Here is a 26715-nt window from a genome sequence, read left to right as displayed (position 1 = left end):
CACCCCGACGAGGATCGTCAAATTTCTAAGTCGAGTAGGAATCTCCAAACTTGCCCCTGCGTATGATCTTCGGAATTCAACGTCCATTCGAGATCGAAGTAATATCACATACCAACCTGGACCTATCTCTTCCTCATACGCTACGAAATGGTTGTGGTCCCGGTTTCCGAAAGTCCCTTGCCCCAATATGTACACGGAATGAAGTACCGCGAAGAACAACAATGCAATACATAGTAGTTGGAATCCAAAGATGACTAGCTACAGTGCATTACCAGTACAGCGTTGTATAGAAGAGTGATGATATTATTGGTTAGATAAGCTGATTCAGTTTCTCCGTGAATAGATCAAAGTCAAAAAGCATTCAACTCAGTCAGTCCTGTCATGATACATAGAACCCCCATGGACATTGCCCTCATTCAAATCCCCAATGATGCTCTTGGACATGGTGACAATATATTGTTTGATAGATGGGTTTCCAAGACTCAACCCATAGTCAGTTCTTCATCTCAGCTAGTAATGTTAGGCTCGACTTATTACGCTTTTTGGGATACGAGAGACCCATATAGGAAATAGCCACAATATGTCTCAGTATTTGTCTCAGCTGAGGTGAAAACGCCCACGCTAGTCCCCATCAATCGTGTCGCTCTTGGAAAGAACCAGGGGCTCAGATTAATCGCATCATATATTTATTCAGCTGATAATACAAGGAGATGTACGCTTAGCTCAACATGTGTGGTGAGGATCGAACGATGTGGCTTCGGCCACTCGTTCGTGTAACACTAGACACGATATTCATGAGAAGCAAAAGCCTGCCAAGGATTTGTAGCCCACCAAGTAGCAGCAGAGAACATTTTCTTGCCTTATTCCACTAAATCCTTCACATACACTACCAGCTAGCTGTGATTGAGAGATAATGGTTAAACTAGATTCACAAATCTATCTATCATCTGTAAATGCAGTATTGTCTATGACGTTCAGTTGTTCTAGATGGGAGGAGGCAATGAGTTTGTACTTTGTTTTGCAAGGTATCTCGATATAACCAGAAGCCAATAGCAAGCCACTTATAAACGCAGAGCCTTATGCAACAAGTGTAGGTTCATCACATTTCATGGCCCAAGCAGTGGCATAGCTGAAGATGCATGTCTTGGGATAATATGTACCTTGCCTTATCAGACTTGATGAAGCTTGTGCACAGTGGCGTTGAATGACTATTCCCATTTCAGAATCAGAGCTATCAGACTTTGAGGAACACCCCTTCAAACTGCCATTTCAGATATAGAAAAGAGGAAAGAGCATCGCTAAGATAAAAGGCAAGTACCTGTATTATGACTGGAATCAAAACCGGAGGTGTCACCCTACGCAACATGCCAGTGACTTCTGTGACCCTTGTCAAAGACTATGACAAGTGTTGAACGATCAACCAGCGCATGGAAGGAAAGTATGTGATTAATTGAATTACACGCAGTGCTGCGCACATGTTGAAATCTTCCTACCCTTTCTTGTAAGTTTGTGATACTCATTCCTTACCGTCTGTATCCTTGCCCATCATGAAGTAGGGGAATGCAGCCGAGGGTCATAACCTTTGACAGCGATGCTTAGACGTCTCTATCGTTGGTATTGGCACATTGTAGATCGCTATATTTTACTCTTTTAACATCAGTTCAATCACTACACAGGAAGGGGGAAGTAGTATATGCTTTGTTAAACCCGTATGTGGAATTAATATGCATTATGCTCATGTTCTGTCTGAATTCGTCCTTTGGTATGATCACAAATATGTCCTCTTCAACGGAGAGTCCAGCAGTCTGTATTTCCACAAGGCACAATATCACGGAGTGTGACTCAACTTAGTCTCAGACCCTGACCTAACAGAATGGCTAGGGGGTGACGGACCCGTTCTCACGATAGAAGGCCCAGGGCGACATGTATGGCTTTAGTTGTACTCTGAGGTATTGTCACGCTCACTGTGAATCTTGAAGACAGGGAGATAATTAATGACAGGCAAACGAATTCGATGAAATAAACATTATCAATTCCAATATAGGTAAGCCAAGGCCAGCTTAAATGCATTCGGCTCTGACGTTTATAAACAAACAGAGGATCTTGCTAAACCTGTAGGCAAGGCTAACATTTTGTGTTAACAACCTGTGACTAATCGTGATAACACATTTTTAAAAAGGATTCGAGACCCTGATTTTCCTCCTTTACCACCAACCATCCATATGTCCTGAATATCTCCCGTTCAGACTAGGAGAGCTATAGCGACAACCATGAGATAGCCGACAGTGCCGTCGATTAGGTTACAGGCACCTGCCTCAAATGCACCAGTACTTTCGGTATCACCATCGTCGGTGTACTGGTCTGAAGCTCCGTCGCTGGTATACTGGTCTGAAGCTCCGTAGTCACTGTACTGGTCTGAAGCTCCGTTGGCGGTGGTACCAGATGCTTCGGTGATGTTAGCAGGCTCATCAGCAGTGGCAGTGGGCTCATCAAAAGACTTACCGTCAAAACCGGCTTCACCACTACAGTCTTTATCGGCAGGGCAACAGCCAGGAAGTCCGTTATTGCCTACGTAGCATACAGCTCCAGGTTCACATGCACCCGCAGCAGCAGGGTGGCAGCAAGTATAGGAGCTTGGAACGCAGCCATTGGCGCAGAGTTTCTCGCCTTCATCGCACGAGGACTGACGAGGGACGAGAAAAGGGACTGTGGCGTTGACACATGTCGTAAATGTGAGAGAAATGATAAGAAGGTATCTCATTTTGAGGATATGAGTTCGTGGGAAGATGTGATAGAAACTGTCCTGGATGGGATTGACTGACTTTGATCGATGTTGAAAGGGGAAGAAGTTGCCAATGTCTTTACGGCTCGATAGAAGCTTCCTTTATAAGTCACCGATATGATAGAGTTCAGGCTGTAGGAGTCACGCCTAGGTATATTGTAAAGTCTAGTCTTGGGAGAGCCTTTAATTGGCATATTTATTAAAGATTCAATTTGCTCGGATAAACTAACCTTTGCTTATAAAGTTTTTATTTACGGGAATCGTACTCACAGAAGAGGCTTTTTATGGCAAGTGTACTGACCAATACTTTTGGGTTCTTGCAATTTTCATCAGGCGACAAGTCTCCTAAAATCTACAGTTCTCCCCTTAGATATAAAAAGAACAGTATTATGCTGTGTGGCATTAGGAAGAGACACTCATCTACAAGTGCAGAGCATCACTCAGAGTAGCTGCATGTGTGTACCAACGCCTCCAATTGAACTGAATAGGTAGATTAGTAACCCCGGATCACTGACAGATCTATAGACAAAGAGAATAAGTATCATTATTTGCATAAGATAGATAAACTATAATTTATGCTTAGGAATAACGATGCACTGCCAGTGTCCGCCAGGTGTAGGAACTGTGCATTGGATAACCCCTAAAAAAGCAAAGTTTTGGCACCTGAGGCACTGACGATACCTCCATCCCACAGCAATCTCCAGATCGCCCCTCATTGACACGCAATCAAACACGTCTTCAAAACACGCGACATTTTTTGGTTCACGATGCCCAAAGCACCCGCTACTGGCGCTTGGGCAGGAGCTCCTCCGGTCGCAGAAGACGGCTTCGCATTCGCCGACGGCGTATTCTTCGCCCAAGCTTCAGGCCAAAATCGCCATCGACGCGCCACAGCTACCGAGCTCAAGGAACACTTCACCTCGGGCAACGACAAGGATCACCCTGCGCACTGGTTCGAAGCCCAACTCATCCACTATGGACTCCAGCCTTCAAAGACCAAGGCGGTCGCGCGCATGCGGCTCTTCGATGCTGTTAATGCGGGTGACCTGAAGGTGCCTGGTAATGTCAGCAAGCTTGAGACAAAGCTCAAGAAAGAATGGACGAAGAACGATCGAGAAGCCAAAAAAGGCGCAACAAGCAGCAAACCTGCTGTAAAAGCACCCGTCGCGAAAACAGAGACGAAGAGCACGGCTGTAACAAAACGAAAGGCGAGCGACAACGACAATACCGCCGCCGTTAAGAAAGCAAAGACAACAGTGCCTAAAGCATCAGCGCCCAAGACCGCTACACCAAAAGCAAAGGCTCCACTGAAAACGACAGCAAAAGCGACCGCAAAGACTACTACCACGACAAAGACTACGACTACGACAAAGGCCACGACGAAAGCCCCGGCAAAAGCAGCGACGGAATCCACAACGCCAGCAAAGCCACGAACTAAACAAACCGCCCGCTGTAGCAGGGGAGGCACCTCTCGGGGACCCGGTCGCAATACAGCAGCAAATGCAAGTGCCTCGGAACCAGCCAGACCGCCGCCGCAGATGGCGCGACGAAGCGGCGCTTTCGCGGCCCGGGGCCGTATCCCCGTCCAACGGGACGACTTTGACCAAGCTCCACCCCCATACTCGGAATTTCCAGAAGGGGACCACTATTCCGACGGAGACTCTCCGAGGTACGGCTACGAGTCTCACGAAAGTGACCAAGGCTCTCCGAGGTACGGTTACGACTCTTATGAAAGCGACCAAGACGACGATGACAGTCTGGCACCTTTGGGTCTTCTCAACGGCGACTACGCATTTGTCTCAAGCGACGTTACAGAGCAGTGGAGCGAGTATGATCTCGACCATTTGGAGCTGACTCTCACACTCGCGGGCAATGAACTTTGGGGGAGATTTAACCTCGGCGTGTACGAAGGTGTGCTGCGCTTCGACGAGCGCCCGATGAGATCATCGCACGACAGACTCGAATTCACATGGCGGGGTCGTGAAGATCAGGGACCTGTCATTTATGGCAATGATAATACTGGGTGGATGGAGTTTCTTGGCAACGGTCGCATCAATGGCTGTCTTGACCATCAATCTCTTGCATTCCGTGCCCGAAGAATCGAAGGTCAAGGAACGAGAAGCAGAATTGATGCTGGTACTTTGCAAGATGAATGGAGCGGCTACACGTATGACTTGTACGAAGAGGAGAATCGGGCTCGATGGTGAATAAGCCCCAAGTCTGAAAGTGGCACAGTGGCTTGGTATGGGGGTCTTGTTTTTTTCGCGGGGAAGTTGTCTGTACGAATTGGTTGCATGTAGCGTCGATCCATTTTTTGTGAGATGGAAGAATCCTCAAGAGTTGAGGGAATTTGTTCAACAATAACAGAAACAAAACTCCTGAATGTTATATTACAGGGAAGTCTTGTTTTAATTGTTGAGTTGTCTTAATACACCGACTTTTATTTCCTTGGTCAAAGCACGCGGCAATGTCCGAATCGCATTGAAAAAGGTACAAGCGGAGCAAAACGGAATGTGACAAGGATGAAGCCAGCGCCCAGCATTTCCCCCGTCATCTCTCACCAGAGGGTTTTTAGAAACAAGTATCTTTTTCTCCTATCTTTGCCTCTTTTTATTCCCATGTCCCCCTCTTTTTTCCTGTCGCCTTTTTCTTCTCTTTTCTAGTATCACTTTCACACTCTCTTTAAATGCTTTTTATACAACAAAATGCATCATGAGCGCCATCCGAGGCTTTCTCAACGTCTTCAAGGCCCTCAGTGTCCCTGTACCTGCGGGGCGAATCATCAACCTTAAACCCCTCAGAGCCTCCGACTCCAGCGCTCGCGTGGGGAGTGCATTTCTCGAACGCTGCAATCCCTTTAGAGATATCCCAAACGATGCGCGACTCGAAAACACCCTCTGCGAAGTTCGCTACATCGACCGTACCCTGCGCGATTTGATGGTTCCCACGTCCTTACCCGGCGACGATTACAACCTCTGCTCCAAGCTGCTGCGCAGTCTTGAAACGCGTCGCGATTTGACGTGGTTGGTCCTCCGCGAAACGGATATTAGAGACACAGTCAGCGCTATTGCGCGAAGAGGTGGAAGAAGAGCTCCTATTCCTGATGAGCCGCATGACCTTCCTTCGAGGGTCAAGGCTCTTGAGCGACATTGGTCAGCGCTGGAAAAATGCCACACCAAGCTTAGAGAATGGGAGCCCAAATACGCCACCCAACCACAGCCGCCGCTATTGGAAGGACAGGAAGAATACGCTCTCGACTTGAACGACGAACAAGCGACACATGCGGAAATCGAGTACCGCGAATGGCGCTCTGATCGAGACAGAAAGGTTTCATACCTAAAAGTCAACCCACCCGAGCCATCCGCCTTTGTACCCGTGGAACGTCGCGACATCCAAACAGACGAAACATGGAACATCCTCCCTACGTCAAACGGTCACTACGGAAAGCGTCTATTGCCAGTCTGGACCCCCATTCTCTTCCAAGAAGTACCGCTCGAATGGGAGAGTCCCCAAGGACGGTTATTGACTACAAGAGCGGAAAGGAGACGGAGAGATGAGTTTCGCAGAAGAGAGAATAACAGACGGGAGAAGAAGTACGAGTTTCAAAAACAACTTCTGAAGCAGATGAGCGAGGCATGATACACATTAGCGATTTGGACATTTAATGATTTGGGATATTTGGGATTTACATATACAGGAGAATTGGCGATTTATAGCTTGACTATTCAACATATATGAGCAGGCTACGGAAGAGGATCTTTCACATCGATCCTAGAATTTACACAATATATACTACCAACAAAGACTCCCCTCTCCAGTTGAGATAACACATTTGGGAACCACGCCGGGAGCAATAAGCTGAAGGTTACATGACCCGATTGTTCGTACCGCATCTGGCTTCGAGCTTCCGTTACTGTGACTTTGAGTCTGCGGATATAACTTTCTAGTTCAAGTAACTGCCCTGTGAGTCATGTTTGTATTGGGAGAATTTGTCTATCGAGCGGGAAACCGCACATAAATAGAGGCCCCAGCGACAGTGAGTAGAATGTCAGACACTTTAAATTTGATAACGCTACAAGTATCAGCAAGGCACAGTGTTTAGACATAAGCTAAAAATCATCAATGCAGCACAAGTCATATGTATAGAGGAAGAAGTGGCTGCTGTGTGAAGAACCCGACAGATGATTCTTTTATAACACAAAACATAGAGTTCAGTCACTTTCATATTTACTGCAGGGAGTTGGTTTTTCATTTGTGAGTTTATTAGAAACTTAGTTATTGTGATATAACTTTAAAGACGTCCAGATGAAGATGAACAGTAGGTGCTTCTAGATCGTCTTAATAAATAGTTGGAAAGAGAAACAAAGGGAGAAGATGAGCATCACATGCGGTAGCTCGAACCACAACAGATAATGCTGATATCCAAGAAGGTATGACATCTTACTCCTTTCTTTCGTCTTAAATATACGTGAGTCTGTCTTTACTTGGTTCTTCCACCTCTGATGTCTAAAACCCACTTTTGCCGTGGCTCTAAAGCTTGAAGTTTCGAAAAGTAGGGTTCAAGAGTAACCTTGTTCTCGAGATCCAGCGAGTTACCCAATACGCTCAGATGCCGTAAGTTGAGTTGGGGGTTGATGTTTGCACCGAGATGCTGCCCGACATGGTCACCTTCGGCCACATAGCGTGCAGATAGTGGCCTGCTCCAGTTTGTGAAGTGAGGATAAAGCTTTTGCAACCTAAACTTAAATTGGTGCTCAATGTACATGTATTTTGATTGCCTTCGATATAAGTAAATAAAAGGTTCTTAAATCGCATATCACTAATACTAAGCGTTGTCAAGCTTCACTGTCTATCCTCAGTGGTATAGCGGAAGGGTTCCCTCCACAGAAGCAAAGGCCCTCTCCAGCATATCCAACCCTTCGTCAATCTGCTCCTCCGTGGCAGTAATAGGTGGCGCAATACGGAAAACCCCCCCAAAGCTTTGATGAGTAGACAAGTTTGCCCAGACGCCTAGCTCATACGCTTTATCCCCAATCTTTGCAGCAAGATCCAACGCTGGCGTTTTACTCTCCCTATCTGTAACAATCTCCACACCTGCCAAAAGACATCTCCCACGCACGTCTCCAATACAGCCATACCGTTCCTTCAATTTATACAACCCGCCGAAAAGTCGTTCTCCAGACTTGCGAGCTCCTTCGATGACGTTATCGCGTAAAATGATCTCAAGTACTTTATCACCAACGGCCGCTGGAATTGGGTCATTGACATGTGTCGTGACGAAAAAGAAACCTTTTTCTTTGCACACCTGGTTGATATCATCGCTGGTGACAACTGCACTGAGTGGCAGGCCGTTTCCAAGCGTTTTGGAGAGAGTTAGAATATCTGGAACAATCCCATGCTCTTCAAAAGCGGCAATGCTACCGCATCGACCGATGCCAGTCTGTGCTTCGTCAACAATAAGAAGCATGCCTCTCTTAACACAATGTTCTTTCAATGCTTTGAGATAGCCGGGAGGTAAGACATGCATGCCGCCTGAGCTTTGAACGCACTCGACAATGCAGGCAGCCAGAGAGCCACATGATTGCGAGTCGATCATATCAAAACCGTAATCGAGCTCAGTTTTCCAATCGTAGGATCCGTCCGGCATCCTGAAGACGGAACGGTAGCCGTTGGGACGGGGTAGCATATGCATTCCTGGCATCAGTGGTCCATGACCTTTACGGCCGAAGTGGAATTGTGCCGCAATAGCCTGGCCTGTCATACCATGCCACGATGCTCCAAGAGCCACGACCTCGAACTTTCCAGTATACATCTTTGCCATTTTTATAGCTGCTTCATTGCTCTCGCCTCCAGTAGACAAGAAAAGGGCTTTGTCAAGACCAGGAGGAAGAGCGTTGCAGAGACGCTCCGCAAGAGAAATGACAGGCGGCGAGATCATTCCAGAAAATAGGTGATCCAAGTGCATGGCGTGCTTGGTGATGACTTCAACGATCTCGGGATTACCATGGCCTAACAGGCAAGCCATTTGGCCTGACGTCCAGTCCAAGATTCTTCGGCCAGCGGCGGTATAAATGTACGGCCCAAGGGCACCGACTATTACATCTTGATGGAACTCAGTTCCGTGAAAAGTCAAGTACTTGGCAGCGGAAACGGAGAGACTTTGCTGATCGGCGTTTTGATATAAGGTTGGAAGTTCATCCTGATGATGAATGTCGGAAGATGGTTTGTGAATAGCCATGGTAGTGGTGGTTGATGTATTTGATAGTGCTGAGGAACAGATTTCAACCCAAGCGCGGCCAAGCTATAGATGGTAGAATGCGAGTGAAGAAGAATGTAGAGTATTGTGATGATTTATCTGAAAGTTGGGAGTTTTTGGTCCTTTATAAGTAACGAAACCATTGTCATGTTCTGCTTCCGAATACTCCTACTCGGCCTGAGGCACCTCGGCCGAACATCCACTTGACGAGTCAAAGTATTGGACTGTCAGTCAAGAGGTGTTCTGCCTGCGACGGAGGCATACCTGCTCGCCGAGGCAAATGCTCATAATAGAAAGAGACCAAGATTACGGTGGTGACAGTATGCTTCACCTTCACTAACCCCCGCTTCGGTATTTTGATCCGCGCCGAGACAAGTTCTCGGTAACTCGCAGTGGCGCCGAGTTTTGAAAACATTAGTCATCACTTTTCACGTCCACAGCTGATTAGGCAAAGCTCCCTTGCAGCTTTCATCTACAATCCTACTCGCCATCATCACAAATGAGCACTCCTAGCATTTCCTTGGCCAGGCCGAGGGGCGCACGTATAGCGTTTGTGAAACATTACCATTCTCTCATCCACGCAAAAAACTCAATTGTCTTACAGGTGCCGGAAATGCCATTCTCGCAAGGTGAAATGCTCTGGTGGTGTCCCTTGTAACAACTGCCGGCAAGCCGAATGTGTCGCCGAATGCACATATCCCAATCGTGACCGTCGCATCAAGGTCGAGCAGAGGTGACAATAGTTGATGAACCTATCTGTAAACGAATGCTGATTTTTTATAGCTACATTGATGGCTTGCTTGAAGAGATCAATCGTCTGCGACAGATTACCCAACCTACACCGGCCAATTCTCATCAGTCAATTACTGCCGAACCCAGCGTCACTACAGATCCATCGTTGGTTGTTTCCACACCGAGTCCCAAGGAAACCACATTATCCGTTGTCAATACGAATTCTGTGCACTCAACAGCAGAATCTGTAGACACGATTCGAAACCCACTCTTCGATGATCGTCCGTGGTTTTTCCCTTTGACTCCTGGAATGCCTACTCTCATAGGAGAAGCCACAGATGTAGCTTTCGCTACAAGATTCCGTCAAGAGATACTGGGTAGATCTCAGAATTATTTCCCACGTCCTCAAAACGTACAAGATGAGACAATAACTTCACTGTGGAGTTTAGATCCTGTCTGGCCCCCTCCGTCGAGGGCTCGTTTCCTAGTTAAAGTCGTGTTTTCCACGCTTTGTCGTCGCTACTACCTCGTTCGCAAAAGCTTGACACTGCAACTTCTGGAGCAAGCAATTCGAAACCCTGCCGCATGCGATATGCTCTCTACCTGCAAGCTTTTTGCTCTTTTCGCCCTAGGCGAAGCATACTCAACGAGAACATGTCAAACGGAAGACAAATTTCCTGGTATTCGATTTTATATCAGCGCTACACGTATGCTTCGCGTTCTTTGTGAAGAGCCTAAAATCGATTGTGTTGAGATCATGATCATGCTGGTAAGTTCAAGATTCCCATCGCCGACCAAATTAATGACACCGATGGCTTAGTCTATATACTCTCGTGCCATGAACCGACGCCACTCTGCTTATTGCATAGCGGGCTACGCGGTACGGTTCTGCATCATCATAGGTCTCCATCTGAACATTTCGCCCCAGCAGCTACCCGACCGCGAACTACGAGAGCATCGAACACGAGTCTGGTGGTCAGCGTATATACTTGATCGAAGTTGGGCAAGTACGTTGGGGAAACCCATATCCATTCAAGATGACGATATTGATGTCAACATGCCTTCTGAGCTACAATCTCTACCACCTTCAGATACCGCGTCTAATGAGGATTTCGCCGACACTGATAACTTCTCGGCGAGCATTCGTCTAGCGAATCTAGGAGCCAAAATCACGGCGTCGCTTTATAGCAGGAGATCCCACCAGACTCCCTTTTCATCACGTGTGCAGCAAGCCCTACAAGATCTCAGCCACTGGCTACAGGGACTTCCAGATCCTCTACGTAAATGCATCGAACACGTCCCCCCTGGCTCTACCATGCATGCCATCACTCTTCATCTATACTTCAACCAGGTGAGCTCCCGACGGATGGACTTTGACTACTTGATCTAATATTCAAAGTGCATGATCTTAGCCTCGAGACCGATCTTACTGCATGTTCTCCGCTCACGTCGAGGTTCATCAATGGGCACATTAGAACCTGGAACAGAGTCCATCAGTGCTAGCGCGATGGCTCTATCAGAGGCCTGCGTCGAGTGTGCAAGACGTTCGTACCGTGTTCTCTCAGACTCCTGGATTAACGGGTCATTCCCGACATTTGATTACACATATACTCAGTATCTATTTTCAGTCGCCATCGTTCTTGCTATATCAAGTGTTCTCGCAGAGTGCACCACCGACGGCGATGACTTTGAGACAGCCGCGCAGATCCTCGAACAACTCGAGCAGAACGGAAGCTTTGCAGCCAAAGAGTTTTGCAGACATATAAAGGCAACGAGCACTATGCTCATCCAGGTTCATGCTGAACGGGCGCAAGTAGACCATGGTTTAGCACCTGCTTTGAATGATACCATGGGGCACGAAACAGAACTGCTTGTTGGACCGTTGTTGCAGGATTTGTTGTCACAGCCGGAGTTGGATCTTCAGTTTCTTGAGACGTCGGTCATTGACCACGGCTTTCAGACCTTTATTTGGCCAGAGGAATAAAACGATACTTGTCTACGCAATTTTATCTTCTTCTAAGCCTCAGTGTCTTAAATCTTGTAACATTAAGTCTTCTCGTTTTGCCTCCTCTTCTGGCTAGACCTTTTTCACAAAGATCACAACAGCTTCAATTTCTTGAGGTGTAGCCTTATTCTTTCGGTAGGTAGGTTACAGGGCATCTTCCACTAAATGATTACGCTAATTTCGCCGGCCAATAGCGCGTCAATTTCACTTTCTGACTATTAATAGCGTGCCAACGCTGATTCGCTAGTCGACCTCAATTCAAGGGCTTCCATTACACTGCATTTCAGATGTGAGGCAGTAGGAAGATGGCGCACCTTGTGCTACCCAATTTCTACCGGGACGCAAGCAATCGCCTGTCATTTCTTCTTCTTCTCTCCCTCATACTTTCTCCCTTCAAACCCGTTGAGCAACTGCCTTGCTTTCGACAAGACGACGACCGACCTCTATGATGTCGGCGATCAACGAAGCGTCCGTTGGTTGAGCTGATACGTTAGTCAATCTCACATATCATACAAATAATAATTCCGATACCCTTGACTAAGGTGATAGACAAATTTCGAAATATCAAGTTTATGTCACTTGAACTTTTGTGGATGGGCGTTGATTTAATTCCCGGCTTGGCAATTAGATTAAATACCGGGCTTATCTCAAGATCCTTTGTTAGTCGAACTTATGATCTCGAGCCCCGCAAGCGGCCGCATTAGGAAGGCGAGTGTAATCCATATGCCGAACATCCGTCCTCGGTTTGCCTGTCACGAAAAGATCAACATTGTAACAAGGGTCAACCTGTGGAACAGAAGAAAAGTCAATGACATCGGTGTCAAAAGTTCCTAGTGGAGGATGATAAGCAGCCATTTTGTTCTGAGAACCTAAACAGGGTTGTCACTGCGTTGATTGGCAATAAATAGAACGATATTGAACTCTTTTTCCCATCTGGATTTGTTTGCGCACCCTCTGTTTCAAATATTAATTTCAATATGGTCTTGAAAACAGTGGTTTTGGCGGCTCTTAGCCTTGTCGCTCTGACAAGTGCCTCTGCGGTCGACGTACGATCTACTAAGCCGGCAAACACTCAGTACTACAACTCAAAGACCTCTCGTAAGCTCCTCGTCACCACACCATTAACGTTGATGCTAACTCATATTGCACAGAATATTATGTCGAACCAAAAGGCATTCCAGAAGTGTCGTTTGATGTTGGTGAGAGCTATGCTGGACAGATCCCAGTCGACTTAAAGAAGAACGGTTCGAAAGACCCAAAGTTCTTCTATTGGTTCTTTCCAACTGTCAACCCAGCTGGCAAGGATGATGTTGTCATTTGGTTCAATGGTGGTCCGGGATGTTCTTCTTTGGAAGGTAATTGTATTTCCTCTAGATTGGTTTCGGGAGACTAACCAGTGTAGGCTTCATCCAAGAGAACGGCCCTTTCAAATGGCAGTATGGAACATACAAACCAGTTCCAAACGCTTGGTCGTGGCATAAACTGGCTAATGTTATCTGGTAAATTCTCTATTCTCACCCATATCTTCATCATATGCTAACCAGACCAGGGTCGAATATCCCATTGGCACAGGCTTCTCAACCGGTCATGTCACTGCTCACAATAACACACAAACAGCGGATGAGTTCGTCAAGTGGTGGAAGAATTTGGTCGACACCTTCAGCCTCCAAGGAAAGAAAATCTACGTCACTGGTGAATCTTACGCGGGTGTTTATGTCCCTTATGTTGGCGCTGCCATGCTTGACAAGAAAGATAAGGAGTACTACGACGTCCAAGGCGCCTTATACTACGATCCCGTCATGCCGTACGCTGACGAGCTTCACCTTGACAAGGCAGCTTTTCCAGCCTTCTTTAGGCATTGGGAGAGTGTCTTTGCGATTCCCAACAAGAACAAGAAGATTCTCGACAACGACAATGAGAAGTGTGGGCTAGACAAGTACCGAGAAGCGCATTTGACATATCCTCCTCCTTCGAAGCCATGGAAGGCTGTTCAGACCAAGGGTTGTGATATTACTTCTCACTTTGATGAGATTATCCCCGTCATCAACCCGTGCTTCAACGTTTACCACGTCCAGGATACCTGCCCTGTGCTGTGGGATATTCTTGGGTTTCCTTCAGTCGAGTATAATCCTCCAGGCACAACGATCTACTTCAATCTCCCCGAGGTCCGCAAAGCTATCCATGCACCAGCCGCGCCCAAAAACTGGACATCTTGCTCCGGCCCGGTTTTCATCAACGATGATCCGCACTACGATCCAGCAGAACACGAGAAGAGATTCCAAACTCTCGTCGAGAAGACTAACAACGTCATTATCGGCTCCGGAATGGCTGATTACATCATTACGTCTAACACGACCGCGTTGGCGGTGCAGGGTCTCACATGGAACGGCAAGCAGGGATTCCAAAAAGCACCAAGCGAAGAGTTCGTTGTGCCAATCATTAATAACACTGCTTTGAACACGGAGAACTGGGCTGGTGGGAGTGTGCAGGGAGAGGTGCACTCAGAAAGAGGATTCACTCTTGCTACAGTTAAGACGAGTGGCCATATGGTGCCCCAATATGCACCTCCTGCTGCTTTTAGACAGCTTGAACACTTGCTTGGAAGAGTCGAGTCGTTGACAGAACCAGAGCCTTTCTCGATAAACATTTCGACTTCTTTCAAGTGGCCGTATTAAGTCTCATCAGACGATATCCTAATTAGCAAATACATATACATGATTTAAAACTGCGGTTGCAATGTATTCTTGTACGTGTTGTGTGAGAAATGGGTCACTTAACCTAGAGCACGTTATCACAAAGTCAGACCTTGACTTTGGATTCGAACATGACCAACAGATTTAACTTTGAATGATCGTGAATATCTTATTACACGTGGCATTTAACAAATGTTAACATGAGGTATTGTGATGAAGATTGGTATAAATGCAACATTTAATTGTGGATTGAATCTCGAATGTCATGAATTAGGTGGATGCGGAAGACCGGATTATCCTCGGATCTCGGCGCGATTGATCTTATCAGAGATCTTATCTGTTTGGACCCTTATCGAAATGACGTAGTAAGCAAAAGCGGTCAAAATGGCAGAAACGGGCGGTGAAGAATAGATCCGGCAGAATGCGAAGGAGGTGAGCATTTCGATATACCCTTCCTCTTCCTTCTTTCTTTCCTCTCTTCATTCTCTCACGCTCTCACAGCTGCTCGAATCGTCTTGGGAGACTACTGAACAACTCTGTGATCAAAGGTAAGACCTATGACTTTGTCTACTCATCCGGTACATGATGAGATTATAAGATTTGTAACTAACCTGCGGTGTTCAACTTAGGACGATGGCCGAGGCTGAAGCTATGGAGGTTGACGAAGTGCCTCCGAGCAATGGAGATGCCTATGAAGGAGAGGCTCACGGTATTGACGGCCCAAGCTTTCAGGCCTAGAAGGACAAGAAGCTTGCAGCCAAAAAGGGGAGCCTTCTTCTGACAGCTTTGAGATTCGACACTGCAGACATGTTGCAACGAATTAAGAAGACAGAAAAACAGACAGGTTTTGACCATGAACAATTGAGACGACACTTGCGTGGCGACACACCGGAACAGTTACCCGAAGACCTGCGCCCCTTGGATGCCAAAGACACCCTTGATGTTCATGACGCTATTTTGAACAGTGCAGGTTGTATCAACCTGGCCGAAAGCATCAACGATCACTTTGGGGATGACGAACTCCCCGGCATGTCAAGGGAACGAGAAGAGGCAGTCCTGGACCAATTGGCATCCCGGCATCCAAGCATTGATCACGACGCAAACTTCATCGATGTCGGCTCTCAGTTGGCTCCACTGTTCACCCATATCAGTGGTATGGTAGCTCATTTACGACAAGGCATGCTACCCTCCACTATCCGAGTTGAGGAATGTTACTTCGACATAGATAAACGCCATGGCAAATTTGTGCAAAGCCAGGGCATCGTGTATGCACAGAAGCTTTCCGATTTTGGTAACGATGCGGTTCCTGATTCCAATGCCATCATGAACATTTGGGAACACCGGGCTGGCGTCATTTCGGCATTCGACCTTTGCACGGCTAGGATGTTGGACAATGAGAAGCCTCCATTCTTTGAGAGTAAGTCTGAACTCACCCGGCGGTTTTCGGGTCCAGCGCTTGAACTCTCCACGACACACAGCAGAAATGACAATGCTGAGGGTTTTGGATCTGGTCAGCAGCCCGCCGACGGCATCGAGGAGCTGTTAAAGAGCACGCATGACGGGGGACTTCACTATATGTACCACTGTACCAAGGTCGACCCTGACTTGCTGGCCCCAGCCCACAGGGAAAAATTAGTCTACGCGCTGGCTATCAGAAGTCCCACTATGATTCGACTCTTACAGCTTTTGCACAAGCATGTGCGGCAAGAAGAAAATCGTGTTTTGGTCATGGTGGAGACAATTTGGATACAAAAGTAAGTACTTTCAGGAATCTTATCATGTACCGAATGATCACCTCTTATTCGGTACATGATAAGATTCTTCCTTCCGCCTGTCAATTGCTTTCCATAATCTCATCGCGATGACGAGTTGCTTTGTAAATATAGTAGCTCGTCATTGCGATGATAAGATTCTTGCTTTCTTCTCCTTTCACTAGCTAGTCATTGACAAGATGAAATAATTGCTAACAGTATCTTAGCTTTGTTACGTCTCTTCTAGTACATTTTGGCTTTGTTGCAGTCACCATCCGAGCATCCGATGATGCTGCATCCTGCCAAGAAATTATTAACAAGTGGGATGATCCTGAGTCGGAACTTGACGTTTTTGTCAGCAACGTCAGTGCAATGAGCGCGGCAACCAACCTGCATCGGACATGCCATCTGGGCATATTTCTCAACTGGCATCTTGACCCTGACATCATGGAGCAACATTTCCAACGACTTGATGGACCTGGCCAGTATCAGGCAGTCGAATGGACTTTACTGAAGCAGGCCAACTCGTATCAAGACAATGTTGAGCGCCTTGTGGTACAGAAGTGGCTAGCCACTGCATCCTCAAAATACGATCTCCCGCAGTGGATGGATTATGAGATCCTGGAAATCTGCCTCTGCGAGTTGATGAAGTCTCAGTGGCACCAACCCTTCAACAGGTACGCGTGGGTAGTGGAGCACGAGTTCTTCAAGTCCGAGATGAGCTACCACGGAGATAAAACAATCATCCTTGGGCATGTCTTTTCGATGCTTGCACGCCTATTTTTCACGACACATGATAAAGCGGAGCAGGACTTTTACAGGCACAATGTTGGCGCTTTTGTTGAGGCTGCCAAGTTCATGTCAGACATCGAACGCCTAAAATACGGTGGCTCGCTGTCTCACAAGTTCAAGACAGTCCAGCAAGCTACCGATTTCCTCCGGGTCAACGATGAGACGTTTGCAGTCAAGATGGCCGAAATGATTCGACCCGTCATTAGGGTAGTCAAGGGTGAGATGAAGTCTTGGAATGAGGGCAAGGTCTTGCTTGCTCGCAATGCCAGACTCCGCGTTGCAGTCAGGGCTCGACAGGTGAATGTCACGGGAGGAGAGCGCAAGCGGTCTCCCACGGACGAGGCTGGTACAGTGCCCGAGGTTGCCTACCAAGTAGGCACTCAATCGAGTGACGAGGAAGATTGGTCGGATTAATAGAAGCCTGAGAAGACGAGACTTGCTCTGCATTACTTCAAGGCCGGCTCTAGATTTGGCTCTGCTGCTGTTGCAGATGGGTACGGTGGATACAGAAGAGTGATGTAGATGATTAGTTAGCTGCACATGCTACTTCAGAGAGGCATCTACAAGGTAGAGGAAATCAATGATCGTGGATCTACTACCGATACCGACTGATGAATGAGAGAAATTGCTTTTACTAGATGAAATAATGCGTTATGCTGTACTACTACTTCGGAGGCAGGTGCGCAGAGAGGAATCTTATCTTGTACTGGATAAGAGGCCTCATTCGGTACATGTTAAGATTCTTTCTTGTGGGCGTGTGTGTTAAGTAGAGGGACATGTCGACTTACCTATGCAGTGAATCCGGACATCGAAATGAAGGTTGCTCTTGAGGTGCAAGTATGTGACCATTGCACCAGCATTGTTTATTCTTGAAGGCCAGTCACCTTAGTAAATCTAAGCAGTACAATGCTTTCGATTTATTCATATCTTGCTGCTGACGCAAAGTCTACTTCTGCATCAACTGGCCAGTCTTACGAGGCGAAGTCCGAGGGCTTAAGAACGGCATAAAATGACGGATGAGATTCGACGAACAGCCACAAAGAACAGGATGTATGGTGTAGACATGTCTGCTTACGGAAAATTGACGGTTGAAACAATCACAGAAATGACTCATGATATTAGTTATAGACCAAGAAGATCTTATGCTTACTTCTTTAGATAACTCGCCAACGACTTCTGGATGCCCTCCCGTCCCTTCTCATACAGATTAGTCCTTTGCGTCTCCCACCCATCCTCCGCCAACAAAGCTTCACCCGGCCCAATAGCAAACTGATCATCCCCTTTCTCAAGCCCCTCGTACATCTTGTTTACAAACTCTCCAAGCGGCATGCCGATCTGTCCACCGTTGACAAGATCGGGCTGGTGCTTCTCATCGTGCAACTCAGTCTGCACAGCAGGTGGGAACACCTCTACCATGCGTACATGCCCCGCTCCGCCATCTACAAGTTGCTGACGCGCGTTGAGGATAAAGGTATGAAGCGCGGACTTGGAAGCGTTGTAGTTGGGCGTGCGCACCATGGAAGGAATCAGACCGAGAGTAGCACTGACATAGATGAGATGGCCCCTGGCCTGCTTCTTCAGATGAGGAATAAATGCTGCAGTTAAATAAACGGCAGATGTATAATTGGTGGTAAGTTCGTTGCCAAGAACACTGAGATCCATAGATTCAGGGTTGCAAAAGTCAAAGCCTCGTTGTATGCCCGAATTTAGAATGACCGAGTCAAGATCTGGGTCAGATTTGATGATGGACTCGGCAAACTCTTTGATAGCAGACAAATTGGTGACGTCAAAGACAACAGCCCTGGCATTTTCTTGCCCATGCTTGCTAACAAAAGATTCCAAATTCTCGCGTCGTCTTCCAACGACAATGACTTTTGTGCCTGTGGCGATGAGCTTGGCGGCAAGGGCCTCCCCAATGCCTGACGAGGCACCGAGCACAATGGTCTTTTTGTACAGGGGAGCCATGACTTGAAGAGATAGAGTTTGATGAGATGTTGTATCTGTCAACTACCATTGGTATGTAGGATGACGGGATAAGAGGGGTAAAGTAGGATGAAATCCAGGGGGTCGGTAACTTCGGAGAGATGTAATAAGGTTTAGAAGGAAGGGGACCACGCTGGTAGGATAATCTAAGCTATTGGATAAGCTTAATTAATTGAACTCAGATGGTAGCGTCGACACATGGGGATGGGACTTCGATAAGGTTTTATCCATGACAGTGCTGAAGCAGACGGAATCTCGTGACCGCTGAGTCATCATCACAGTGGGGTAGTTTACAGCGCCTCCAGCACTGAACTTAGGTCAATCAACAACAAGCGCGTCGGGACATCTACGGGCGAGAAGAAATGATTCTACGGCAGCAGATTGGCGAGCTGGAAGAACAAGCAGTAGAGTTTCCTGATTCTTTAGTCAAGAGCAATGGGCTGCGGGAATAAGTGCAACAACAAGCTCGCCAGATCATGGACTGAAGGACGTGATGGTCGCCCAAAGTGGTGGCTGGTTTTCGCCAGGTTGGGAGAGGGAGACCCAACTCGAGCGCACACTGTCGCTCGAGGTCTTCCTCCTCTCCATCAACCTCGTCTTCGGGCACGCCGCGTGTTGGTACACTGGTAGGGTCCGGGAGGGGAGGGTTTGGTACTGGCCGTTTTGGTGGGTTTGGATTCTGAGGATCGGGAAAGTCTCCGCCACCATCTTGGCAATTGAGAAGACAGGGATGATCGCAGAAGACAAGGCAGAGCTTGCCGCAATCCTTCCTGCATCTAGGACCCGGCTTTCCTGGATGCCAAGTTACACTTGGGAATGGTACTGGTAGAACATAATCGTCGGATGTACCTGATGTTTGAGGTTCGGTAGCTGGCTCGGTATTCGTCCAAGTGTATGGCGGAGCAGTGATAGTCCTAGTTCCTGGAGGCTGAGTTGCACCATCGTTGGTTGTCTCTGGAATTGTGTTCATGATGATGAATGGTGGGATCTTCACACTTGGAGTGATGGTCAACGTTGACCAGACGTCAGTATTCGTCAGATTCTCTCTGATCGTAATATGCCGAACATCGACAGTAGAGACAGTAAAAATAGGAGGAGTTAGTGTAGTCGTCTGAATGGTGCTGTGCCAGCCATCAGTGCCGATCCAAGCAACGTCAAGTGAAGTCTCGTTGGGGGGAAGCGTCAGCTCCACAAGCGTCTTCAGAGGAGCCGGTGGTAAGACCATCGTGCATGGCAATTGGCAATTCACCTCAGGCTGCTCCCCTTCCCAGATCTCTGGATCGATGTAGATCATACCAAATCCATCGCCTTCGTCACCACCGGAATCATCAGAGCCTCCATAGATGAGATCGTCCGGCGTATCTCCGCTTCCAGAGCCAGAATACAAGTCAACACTCCAAACCGCTGTACCTCCAAAGCAGCGAGCACTGGCCCACTCCTTCTTGTATGCAATGGTATCGTTGTCATCATACCCAATCCACTGATTGCCAAACTTGAGCTCCATCATGAAGTCCCCAGAAACAAGTGTTGCCTCCATACCAGGATCCTCCTCGATCCTCCTCTCAATCTCATCGAGGGACATAACGCTTTCCACGTTAGTGCAAGGAGCCGGTCGACTGAGGCCTGACCATTCGCAAAAGATACGATTGCAGTTGGTATCAGAGACTATGTAGCCACGACCATAGTAGGCAAGACCCAGTTTGACGGCGTATCACCCAAGCTGCCAGTTCACCGAGACACTTCCAAGTACCGCAGTTACTGTTACGACAATGATGGCTCAATCGCTTGTAAAGCCATCCTGGAACCTTTCATGATTACCATGGACCAACTACTTCACTGGGTTCGTCGATCAAACCGTTCTATTTAATTACAATGCTGACATCTTAGAACCCTGGGCTGAGACCTGACTGTAGCAACTTCCTCCTTGGCTGGTCTTATTGTGTTGAAACCAAGGATGAACCGGTGGTCACAAATATCCCTTCCAAGACAACCCCAAGCGGAAACAGCCGAACCAAGGGGATACAAACTCACAGTCCCACGCAACCAGACATGGTGAACAACTGTGACACCTTTGACTTTGTTAAGAAGGTATGACGTGCACTAGCCTTCTTTCCAAACACGGCATCACACTGAAGCAACTCGTTACTTGGAACCCATCCATCAAGGCGGACTGTACAGGCCTCTGGTCTAATGTCTTGGTTTGTGTGTCTATCATTGGACATACGCCATCATCAACCAAGCCTACGTCTACAAACGGAATCGAGACTCCTTCCCCGATTCAAGGAGGTATGGTTACAAACTGCAACAGATTTCGCGAGGTTCAGGAAACAACGACCTGCGCATCAATCCAAAGCTACTACAAGATTAGTGTGGAACAGCTAGCGGAATGGAACCCTGGAGTGGGCTCTGATTGCAATGCTTTGGTTGTGGGTTATGTCTGTGTGGACGTTATCGGACCGATGCCAGGCCCGACGCCTTTCCATCTTCCGAATGCCACTACGTCTTGTGGTTCTATTCCGAATTACCACACGATCAGTTTGGCGCAAACTACAAAGTGGAACCCCAAGGTCGGTGCGAATTGTACAGGTTTGTGGAAGGATTATTGGGAGCGGTTGTGGCGATGAGCTTGGCGACAAGGGTCAACGAGTACGACGGTCTTGTTGTACAGGGGAGCCCATGGCATGAAGATAAAGTTTGATGAGATCTGGCAGAGACTGAGATTGAGTATGCTGTTACTAGTTGCCGTCGGTATGTGGTATGGTGGGATGCAAAGTGGGATTAGATCCCAGGGTCGGTAATTTCGGAAGAGAATAAAGTTTAGGATGAAAGTTAATATGGTAGTCACAACAGCCTCGTCATTCGGAAATAACAATTCCAATCAAGACCCATACGTCACTTCTCCAAGTCACATGACCACTTGACTAATCACATCAAATTGCAACAGTCAAGCCAACTGCTCAAAGCAAGTGCTGTTGGAACAATTGGTAATGTAGCAGGGAGAAACCAGCCGATGTCAACTAAAGTATCATATCAGTACATACGTCAGAATATGCAACGCAGTGAGATCAGGTCTGCTTCTTTTGAGTCTTGACCTTACCCAACAAGTCAGCGGCGACGATGCACATCAGGTCACAGGTGAAAGTGAGAGAGTCAAACAGGATACGAAAACAGAATGAAGAATTTGTAATCTGCCAGATTATTCGGTATGCATAGCTTGTTCACGTCGTGCATCTTCTTCAGCTAGTAAATCCAATGCAGCTTGTGCAATTCGCGCCAATTCCGCAGCTTGGGCAGCTTGTGCAACTTGGTTATCAAATGAGTGTCCTCTTTCGACTGCAGAAACGGCTTCATCCACAATGCGCCATTCATTAGGCCAGGTGAGGAAGCGTCTGGCCTGAGCAAAGTCCAACCAGACAGGGAAACATTTCGCCACCTCCCCGCGTTTCCGTACTACCTGAGGAATGGTGGAAGTAGTCGCCTCGGCGATATACCAGAAGATAATGTTGAGCATTTCCCCTTGGTGTCGGTGAGAAACAGCGACAGGCTCAGTGACGCGATCGCTTGGGGAGTCTTCGTGAGCAGTTGGAATGGTGGCAGTGGTCACGATATGAGCAGGCAGTAAAACTCCCTCCACCCCGGTTTTCTCAAATGTTCCACGTATAGCTGCGTCTTCGAGCGACTCGTCTATCTCTTTGCAGTCTTCAGGGAGGAAATATGCAACGATCGGGTATAAATTTCCATCGAGTGATGCCATCAATGTCGGCTTCGAAATGACTAACACTTTTTCTCTCTTGTAGAGGGTCACGGTCCCGCAGCGAATGGTAAACATGTCGGAGATAAGAACGTCGTCACTGGTGAAATCCATTGTGAATGCGCCCAAGTCTGAAGAAGCTATTGATGATGAAGAGCTGGTGATGATGAAGAGCTGGTGATGATGAAGAGCTGGTGATGATGGAGAGCTGATGATGATGAAGATAAAACAACTGGTCAAGGGCTGGGCCTGTGGACAATGGAAAGGTCCTCCTTCCCTCTGATAAAGTCAGGGAAGGTGCCATGAAAGAATGTCGATAGGCAAGAGTGCCCCAAGTCTGGGAACTCTCATCTCAACACGCTGGGTGGTTTGAATCTATTCCAGCTGAGTAGCCTGCTGGGTAGAAAATATCTCTTAAGTCTTCGGGTATAAACATAAGTAGCCTAGGAATTATACCTCAAGGAGAACAAAGTGACCTAATAATGTCGTCTCTTATGCTTCCAGCGGTCATGGTTTCTGACCCTGAGGCTACGGAGCAAGATATTCATGTGTCAGCAAGTGCGGCGCCGTGATTGTTGCAGGTTTCAGTCACGTGCAAGGCTGCTCGGTTGAACAAACCAGCTCATATTTCACCTATTTAGATAGTGCAATTCAATACTCTTTGTTATGCTCTGATCTGGGAAAATAGCTGCTGCTGACAACATCATATGTGAATAAATTGCATTTTAACTGCCAAATTGAGACAAGCAACCTCATCTGACGCTATCGTACCCCGCGGATGTAGATCCTCCACACTGTTAGCTTCTCGGCGTCATGGCATTGAACAATTAATTATATAAAGACTACATTCCTCCATCGGAAAACATTGAATGTTCATTCATACCATCTCTACAATTCACCTTGGTACACCAAAGCGTTTCAAGTCTCAACATGGCTGGGTCACCTCAAACTTGGGTAGTCATTGGCGCCTCCCGAGGCATCGGTCTTGAGTTTGTGAAACAGCTTCTGGGGGCTGAACATCGGGTAATCGCAACAGTGCGCGATCTCAACAACACAGACCAACTGCGGAGTGTGATTCGATCTCAGGAGGAACCTCGGAATTGCATGGTTGAGCAGTGTGACGTTGCCAACAGTGAGAGCATCGACGTAAGTTCAATGCCATCTACTAATGGAGAAAATCTAACTGTAAAGAACTTTGCTGCTAGAATGAGTACAGTTGTAAAAGGTGGTACGAGATTGGACAATACCATCATCAACGCCGGCGTACTCAAGTACCCAAACCGGGCAACAGAGTTGTAATTGCCCCATGGTCATGGCATTTGACAACTGCTAATTTGCTTTAGAACATTCCAAGACTTTGCGCATCATCTAACCACCAACACTATCGGTCCTATCATCTGCGCCCAGAAACTAATCAATTTGGATCCAGAAAGTCCTCCCTCAAAGGTCATCTTCATCTCATCCGACTCAGGTTCAACCACCAACTTCCTCGGCCACGAAGATGGATATGCAGCATATGCCGCAAGCAAGGCCGCGTTGAACCAGTCTCTTAGACATATGGCACTTGAGCTGAAGAGGCGAGGTGGAAAGTGGTCTGAGACTTGTGTTTTGGCTCTTCATCCAGGCGAGGTCAATACGTAAGTCTACCTTATGAAGGAAGTGGATGTAGCTGACAGGAATAGTGATATGGGTTCTATTGAGATTCCATGGGATTGTGGAGCTTTGTTGGAGGCTGATGAGAGTGTACGAGGTATGCTCAAGGTCATCAAGGAAAAGAACAGCGATGACAGCGGAACTTTTTGGTGCTGGGACGGTAGGGTAAATTGTTCAAATGCCCTCTTTAGTTTTGGCCGATACTAACATGACATAGAACCATCCGTGGTAATGTTACAAGTGTGTGCTTTCAAGTAAATCCGATGTGTAGTAGTATTAAATCGTGAATCGATATTACTGGAGGAATAACCTATGACTTGCCTAGCTTGGGAAGGCTAGTGGGTAGCAGAAACGTTAACCTCTTAGGTTTTAGAGTACAGAAATAAGTAGTCCAAGAAACATAGTTTAAGGGGCATAAAATGACCTGGTAATTTCGTCTCTTACAATATCGGTAGTCACTTTTTCTAGTACCCTGAATCACAGCTTGTGTGATGACTCATCATGCTGCCTAAATGGCTGAAACTCCATGAAGCGACACGTGTGGTATCTATGCAAGCTGACTCCGAATGAAATATTTACTCTTTTGTGAAATTTTCAAACACCGCATTTATCGCTTAGGAGATAACCGAAGTTTTGACCAACATCTCATCATGGCAGAAGGCACAGAACCGGCAGAGAGTCAAAGGATACCAGACGCGAGCGACACTGAAGCTTTGCGAGCGTTTTTAATGAATGGTGTGGCTTCCATTCATCAGAACCCTGACGCTAAGATGACTCCAAGTACCGTAAGTTGCGAAAGAAAAAACAATACCATTTATCTTGGCGATGCTAACCAGAATAAAATTTGCAGTATATGGATCTTTACACGTCAGCTAAGCATCCTATAACCTACGTTAACCCTTGTTGACTTTTAGCAGAGCTGTATCGAAATTAATCGTCGGCAAAAAATTCGAAGATGGGGAACTTCTTGGCAAGGACATTTACAACGACGTTTCAAAGTTCCTCGCCAAGCATCTAGAGTCGGTGAAATTCAAGATCACATGCGAAGATGAAGGTCTTCGTCTCGGCACTTACTTTGCCGAGTGGGATCGATACGTCTCGAGTACCACAAAGGTCGATCGTATACTGAATCTTCTCAATCGGCACTATATCCTTAGACAAACGAGTGAGGGTCGGAAAGGCTTTTATCCTATTCAACTTCTTCATTTGGTTAAGTGGCGAACTGAAGTCTGGGACCAACTCGATGATGGGATAATCTATTGTGCTCACAGGGCGGTTGAGAAGAAGGAAGAGAATGTGGATAGAGTTTATGATATGATACGGGACTATGAGGACCGTCAGGTTGATTCGCATACTATGTCTTGGAAAGAGACTATTGGCAAGAGCTTTCAGTTGCCGTTTGTGCTGGAGGTTGAGAAGCTTGAGAAAGAAGTTGATGAGATTGCTGCTGGATTGGCGAACAACTTGTTACACTGTGTTAACAATCTGGCGGCCGCTCGGCAATGAATAGGGCCCAAGACTTGATGTCTCCGACTGGTTTCAATAATAAGCTTAATTCTCCCGTGTAAATTGAAAATACAATATATAAACTTATCTAGCTTCGTTGAAATTATTAATAGTGTAATCACACAAGGATCAAGACGATCACATGACATAGTGAGAGGTCTAGTCACGTGACTTAGTTTAATTACCTATAGCATTAAGTAAATTTATTTATTTTACTTTAGCATTTTAACTTTATATTAAACTCTTAACTATATATATAAATTTCTTTTTTTAACTTTAACTTAGATAAAGTTTCTTATTACTTAGAATACTTATATTTATCTTTAATAGTCTAAATAAGTATCTCTAGTTTTATTAATTATAGCTTATATTAACCTATTATATTATAAAATATAGTCTTTCTTATTATAAAGGTATTCTTTTTTTTAATCTTATAATATAATATATAAAGCTATTACCTTTTTTATTAAATTTACTATAAGTCCCTTTAAAAAATAGAAATACTAAGGAATTATAAGACCTTATAGCTAAATATAGCTAATACTATATTATCTTTAATTAAAAGTCTTTAGCCTATAAAGATATATTTTAATTTTATTATTATAAGGTTATATAAATCTTAAAATAAAGCTAAGTTAATATATAATACCTTAATAATTTTACTATATATATAGTAAAATTACCTTATATATTGCCTAGCTATAAGGCTATAATTATAAGGTTAAATAATATAGTAATATAATATTAATATTATAACTATAATTTAAATTAGCTTAATATATTAAATAGATAATTAAAAGTAAGATAATTT

The 26715-nt window shown here is 46.3% G+C and overlaps 13 protein-coding genes across 13 annotated transcripts; 8 read left to right on the top strand and 5 right to left on the bottom strand.

Annotated features, from left to right (window-relative positions):
• Positions 1-2242: 2242 nt before the first annotated feature.
• Positions 2243-2761, bottom strand: FSST1_007072 (uncharacterized protein; the record flags this gene model as incomplete). Its single annotated transcript, XM_083236647.1, has 1 exon — positions 2243-2761. The coding sequence occupies one exon, from the start codon at positions 2759-2761 to the stop codon at positions 2243-2245; it is 519 nt and encodes a 172-aa protein (XP_083083033.1).
• A 788-nt stretch (positions 2762-3549) lies between these two features.
• Positions 3550-4989, top strand: FSST1_007071 (uncharacterized protein; the record flags this gene model as incomplete). The annotated part of the gene is made up of 1 exon (XM_083236646.1): positions 3550-4989. One exon carries the CDS (start codon positions 3550-3552, stop codon positions 4987-4989), a length of 1440 nt encoding a protein of 479 aa, XP_083083032.1.
• A 505-nt stretch (positions 4990-5494) lies between these two features.
• On the top strand, positions 5495-6421 carry FSST1_007070 (uncharacterized protein; the record flags this gene model as incomplete). Its single annotated transcript, XM_083236645.1, has 1 exon — positions 5495-6421. One exon carries the CDS (start codon positions 5495-5497, stop codon positions 6419-6421), a length of 927 nt encoding a protein of 308 aa, XP_083083031.1.
• Positions 6422-7637: 1216 nt separating this feature from the next.
• FSST1_007069 (pyridoxal phosphate-dependent transferase) lies at positions 7638-9020 on the bottom strand (the record flags this gene model as incomplete). Its single annotated transcript, XM_083236644.1, has 1 exon — positions 7638-9020. One exon carries the CDS (start codon positions 9018-9020, stop codon positions 7638-7640), a length of 1383 nt encoding a protein of 460 aa, XP_083083030.1.
• Positions 9021-10080: 1060 nt separating this feature from the next.
• FSST1_007068 (fungal specific transcription factor domain-containing protein) lies at positions 10081-11754 on the top strand (the record flags this gene model as incomplete). Its single annotated transcript, XM_083236643.1, has 3 exons — positions 10081-10539; positions 10591-11121; positions 11170-11754. The coding sequence occupies 3 exons, from the start codon at positions 10081-10083 to the stop codon at positions 11752-11754; spliced, it is 1575 nt and encodes a 524-aa protein (XP_083083029.1).
• A 998-nt stretch (positions 11755-12752) lies between these two features.
• FSST1_007067 (Alpha/Beta hydrolase protein) lies at positions 12753-14450 on the top strand (the record flags this gene model as incomplete). Its single annotated transcript, XM_083236642.1, has 4 exons — positions 12753-12873; positions 12927-13130; positions 13178-13274; positions 13325-14450. The coding sequence occupies 4 exons, from the start codon at positions 12753-12755 to the stop codon at positions 14448-14450; spliced, it is 1548 nt and encodes a 515-aa protein (XP_083083028.1).
• An 825-nt stretch (positions 14451-15275) lies between these two features.
• On the top strand, positions 15276-17425 carry FSST1_007066 (uncharacterized protein; the record flags this gene model as incomplete). The annotated part of the gene is made up of 2 exons (XM_083236641.1): positions 15276-16222; positions 16447-17425. 2 exons carry the CDS (start codon positions 15276-15278, stop codon positions 17423-17425), a joined length of 1926 nt encoding a protein of 641 aa, XP_083083027.1.
• Positions 17426-18157: 732 nt separating this feature from the next.
• Positions 18158-18976, bottom strand: FSST1_007065 (uncharacterized protein; the record flags this gene model as incomplete). Its single annotated transcript, XM_083236640.1, has 1 exon — positions 18158-18976. The coding sequence occupies one exon, from the start codon at positions 18974-18976 to the stop codon at positions 18158-18160; it is 819 nt and encodes a 272-aa protein (XP_083083026.1).
• A 364-nt stretch (positions 18977-19340) lies between these two features.
• Positions 19341-20576, bottom strand: FSST1_007064 (uncharacterized protein; the record flags this gene model as incomplete). Its single annotated transcript, XM_083236639.1, has 1 exon — positions 19341-20576. The coding sequence occupies one exon, from the start codon at positions 20574-20576 to the stop codon at positions 19341-19343; it is 1236 nt and encodes a 411-aa protein (XP_083083025.1).
• A 237-nt stretch (positions 20577-20813) lies between these two features.
• On the top strand, positions 20814-21618 carry FSST1_007063 (LysM peptidoglycan-binding domain-containing protein; the record flags this gene model as incomplete). Its single annotated transcript, XM_083236638.1, has 3 exons — positions 20814-20834; positions 20882-21082; positions 21130-21618. 3 exons carry the CDS (start codon positions 20814-20816, stop codon positions 21616-21618), a joined length of 711 nt encoding a protein of 236 aa, XP_083083024.1.
• Positions 21619-22190: 572 nt separating this feature from the next.
• FSST1_007062 (uncharacterized protein) lies at positions 22191-22859 on the bottom strand (the record flags this gene model as incomplete). The annotated part of the gene is made up of 1 exon (XM_083236636.1): positions 22191-22859. The coding sequence occupies one exon, from the start codon at positions 22857-22859 to the stop codon at positions 22191-22193; it is 669 nt and encodes a 222-aa protein (XP_083083023.1).
• Positions 22860-23675: 816 nt separating this feature from the next.
• FSST1_007061 (uncharacterized protein) lies at positions 23676-24630 on the top strand (the record flags this gene model as incomplete). Its single annotated transcript, XM_083236635.1, has 5 exons — positions 23676-23891; positions 23937-24040; positions 24089-24382; positions 24428-24563; positions 24616-24630. 5 exons carry the CDS (start codon positions 23676-23678, stop codon positions 24628-24630), a joined length of 765 nt encoding a protein of 254 aa, XP_083083022.1.
• A 418-nt stretch (positions 24631-25048) lies between these two features.
• FSST1_007060 (uncharacterized protein) lies at positions 25049-25904 on the top strand (the record flags this gene model as incomplete). The annotated part of the gene is made up of 3 exons (XM_083236634.1): positions 25049-25183; positions 25249-25265; positions 25316-25904. 3 exons carry the CDS (start codon positions 25049-25051, stop codon positions 25902-25904), a joined length of 741 nt encoding a protein of 246 aa, XP_083083021.1.
• Positions 25905-26715: the final 811 nt, after the last annotated feature.

This window comes from Fusarium sambucinum, chromosome II, assembly GCF_050947815.1.
Source record: "Fusarium sambucinum isolate potato_lamoka chromosome II, whole genome shotgun sequence".
NCBI lineage: Eukaryota > Fungi > Ascomycota > Sordariomycetes > Hypocreales > Nectriaceae > Fusarium > Fusarium sambucinum.
This window is presented reverse-complemented; position numbering and strand designations above follow the sequence as displayed.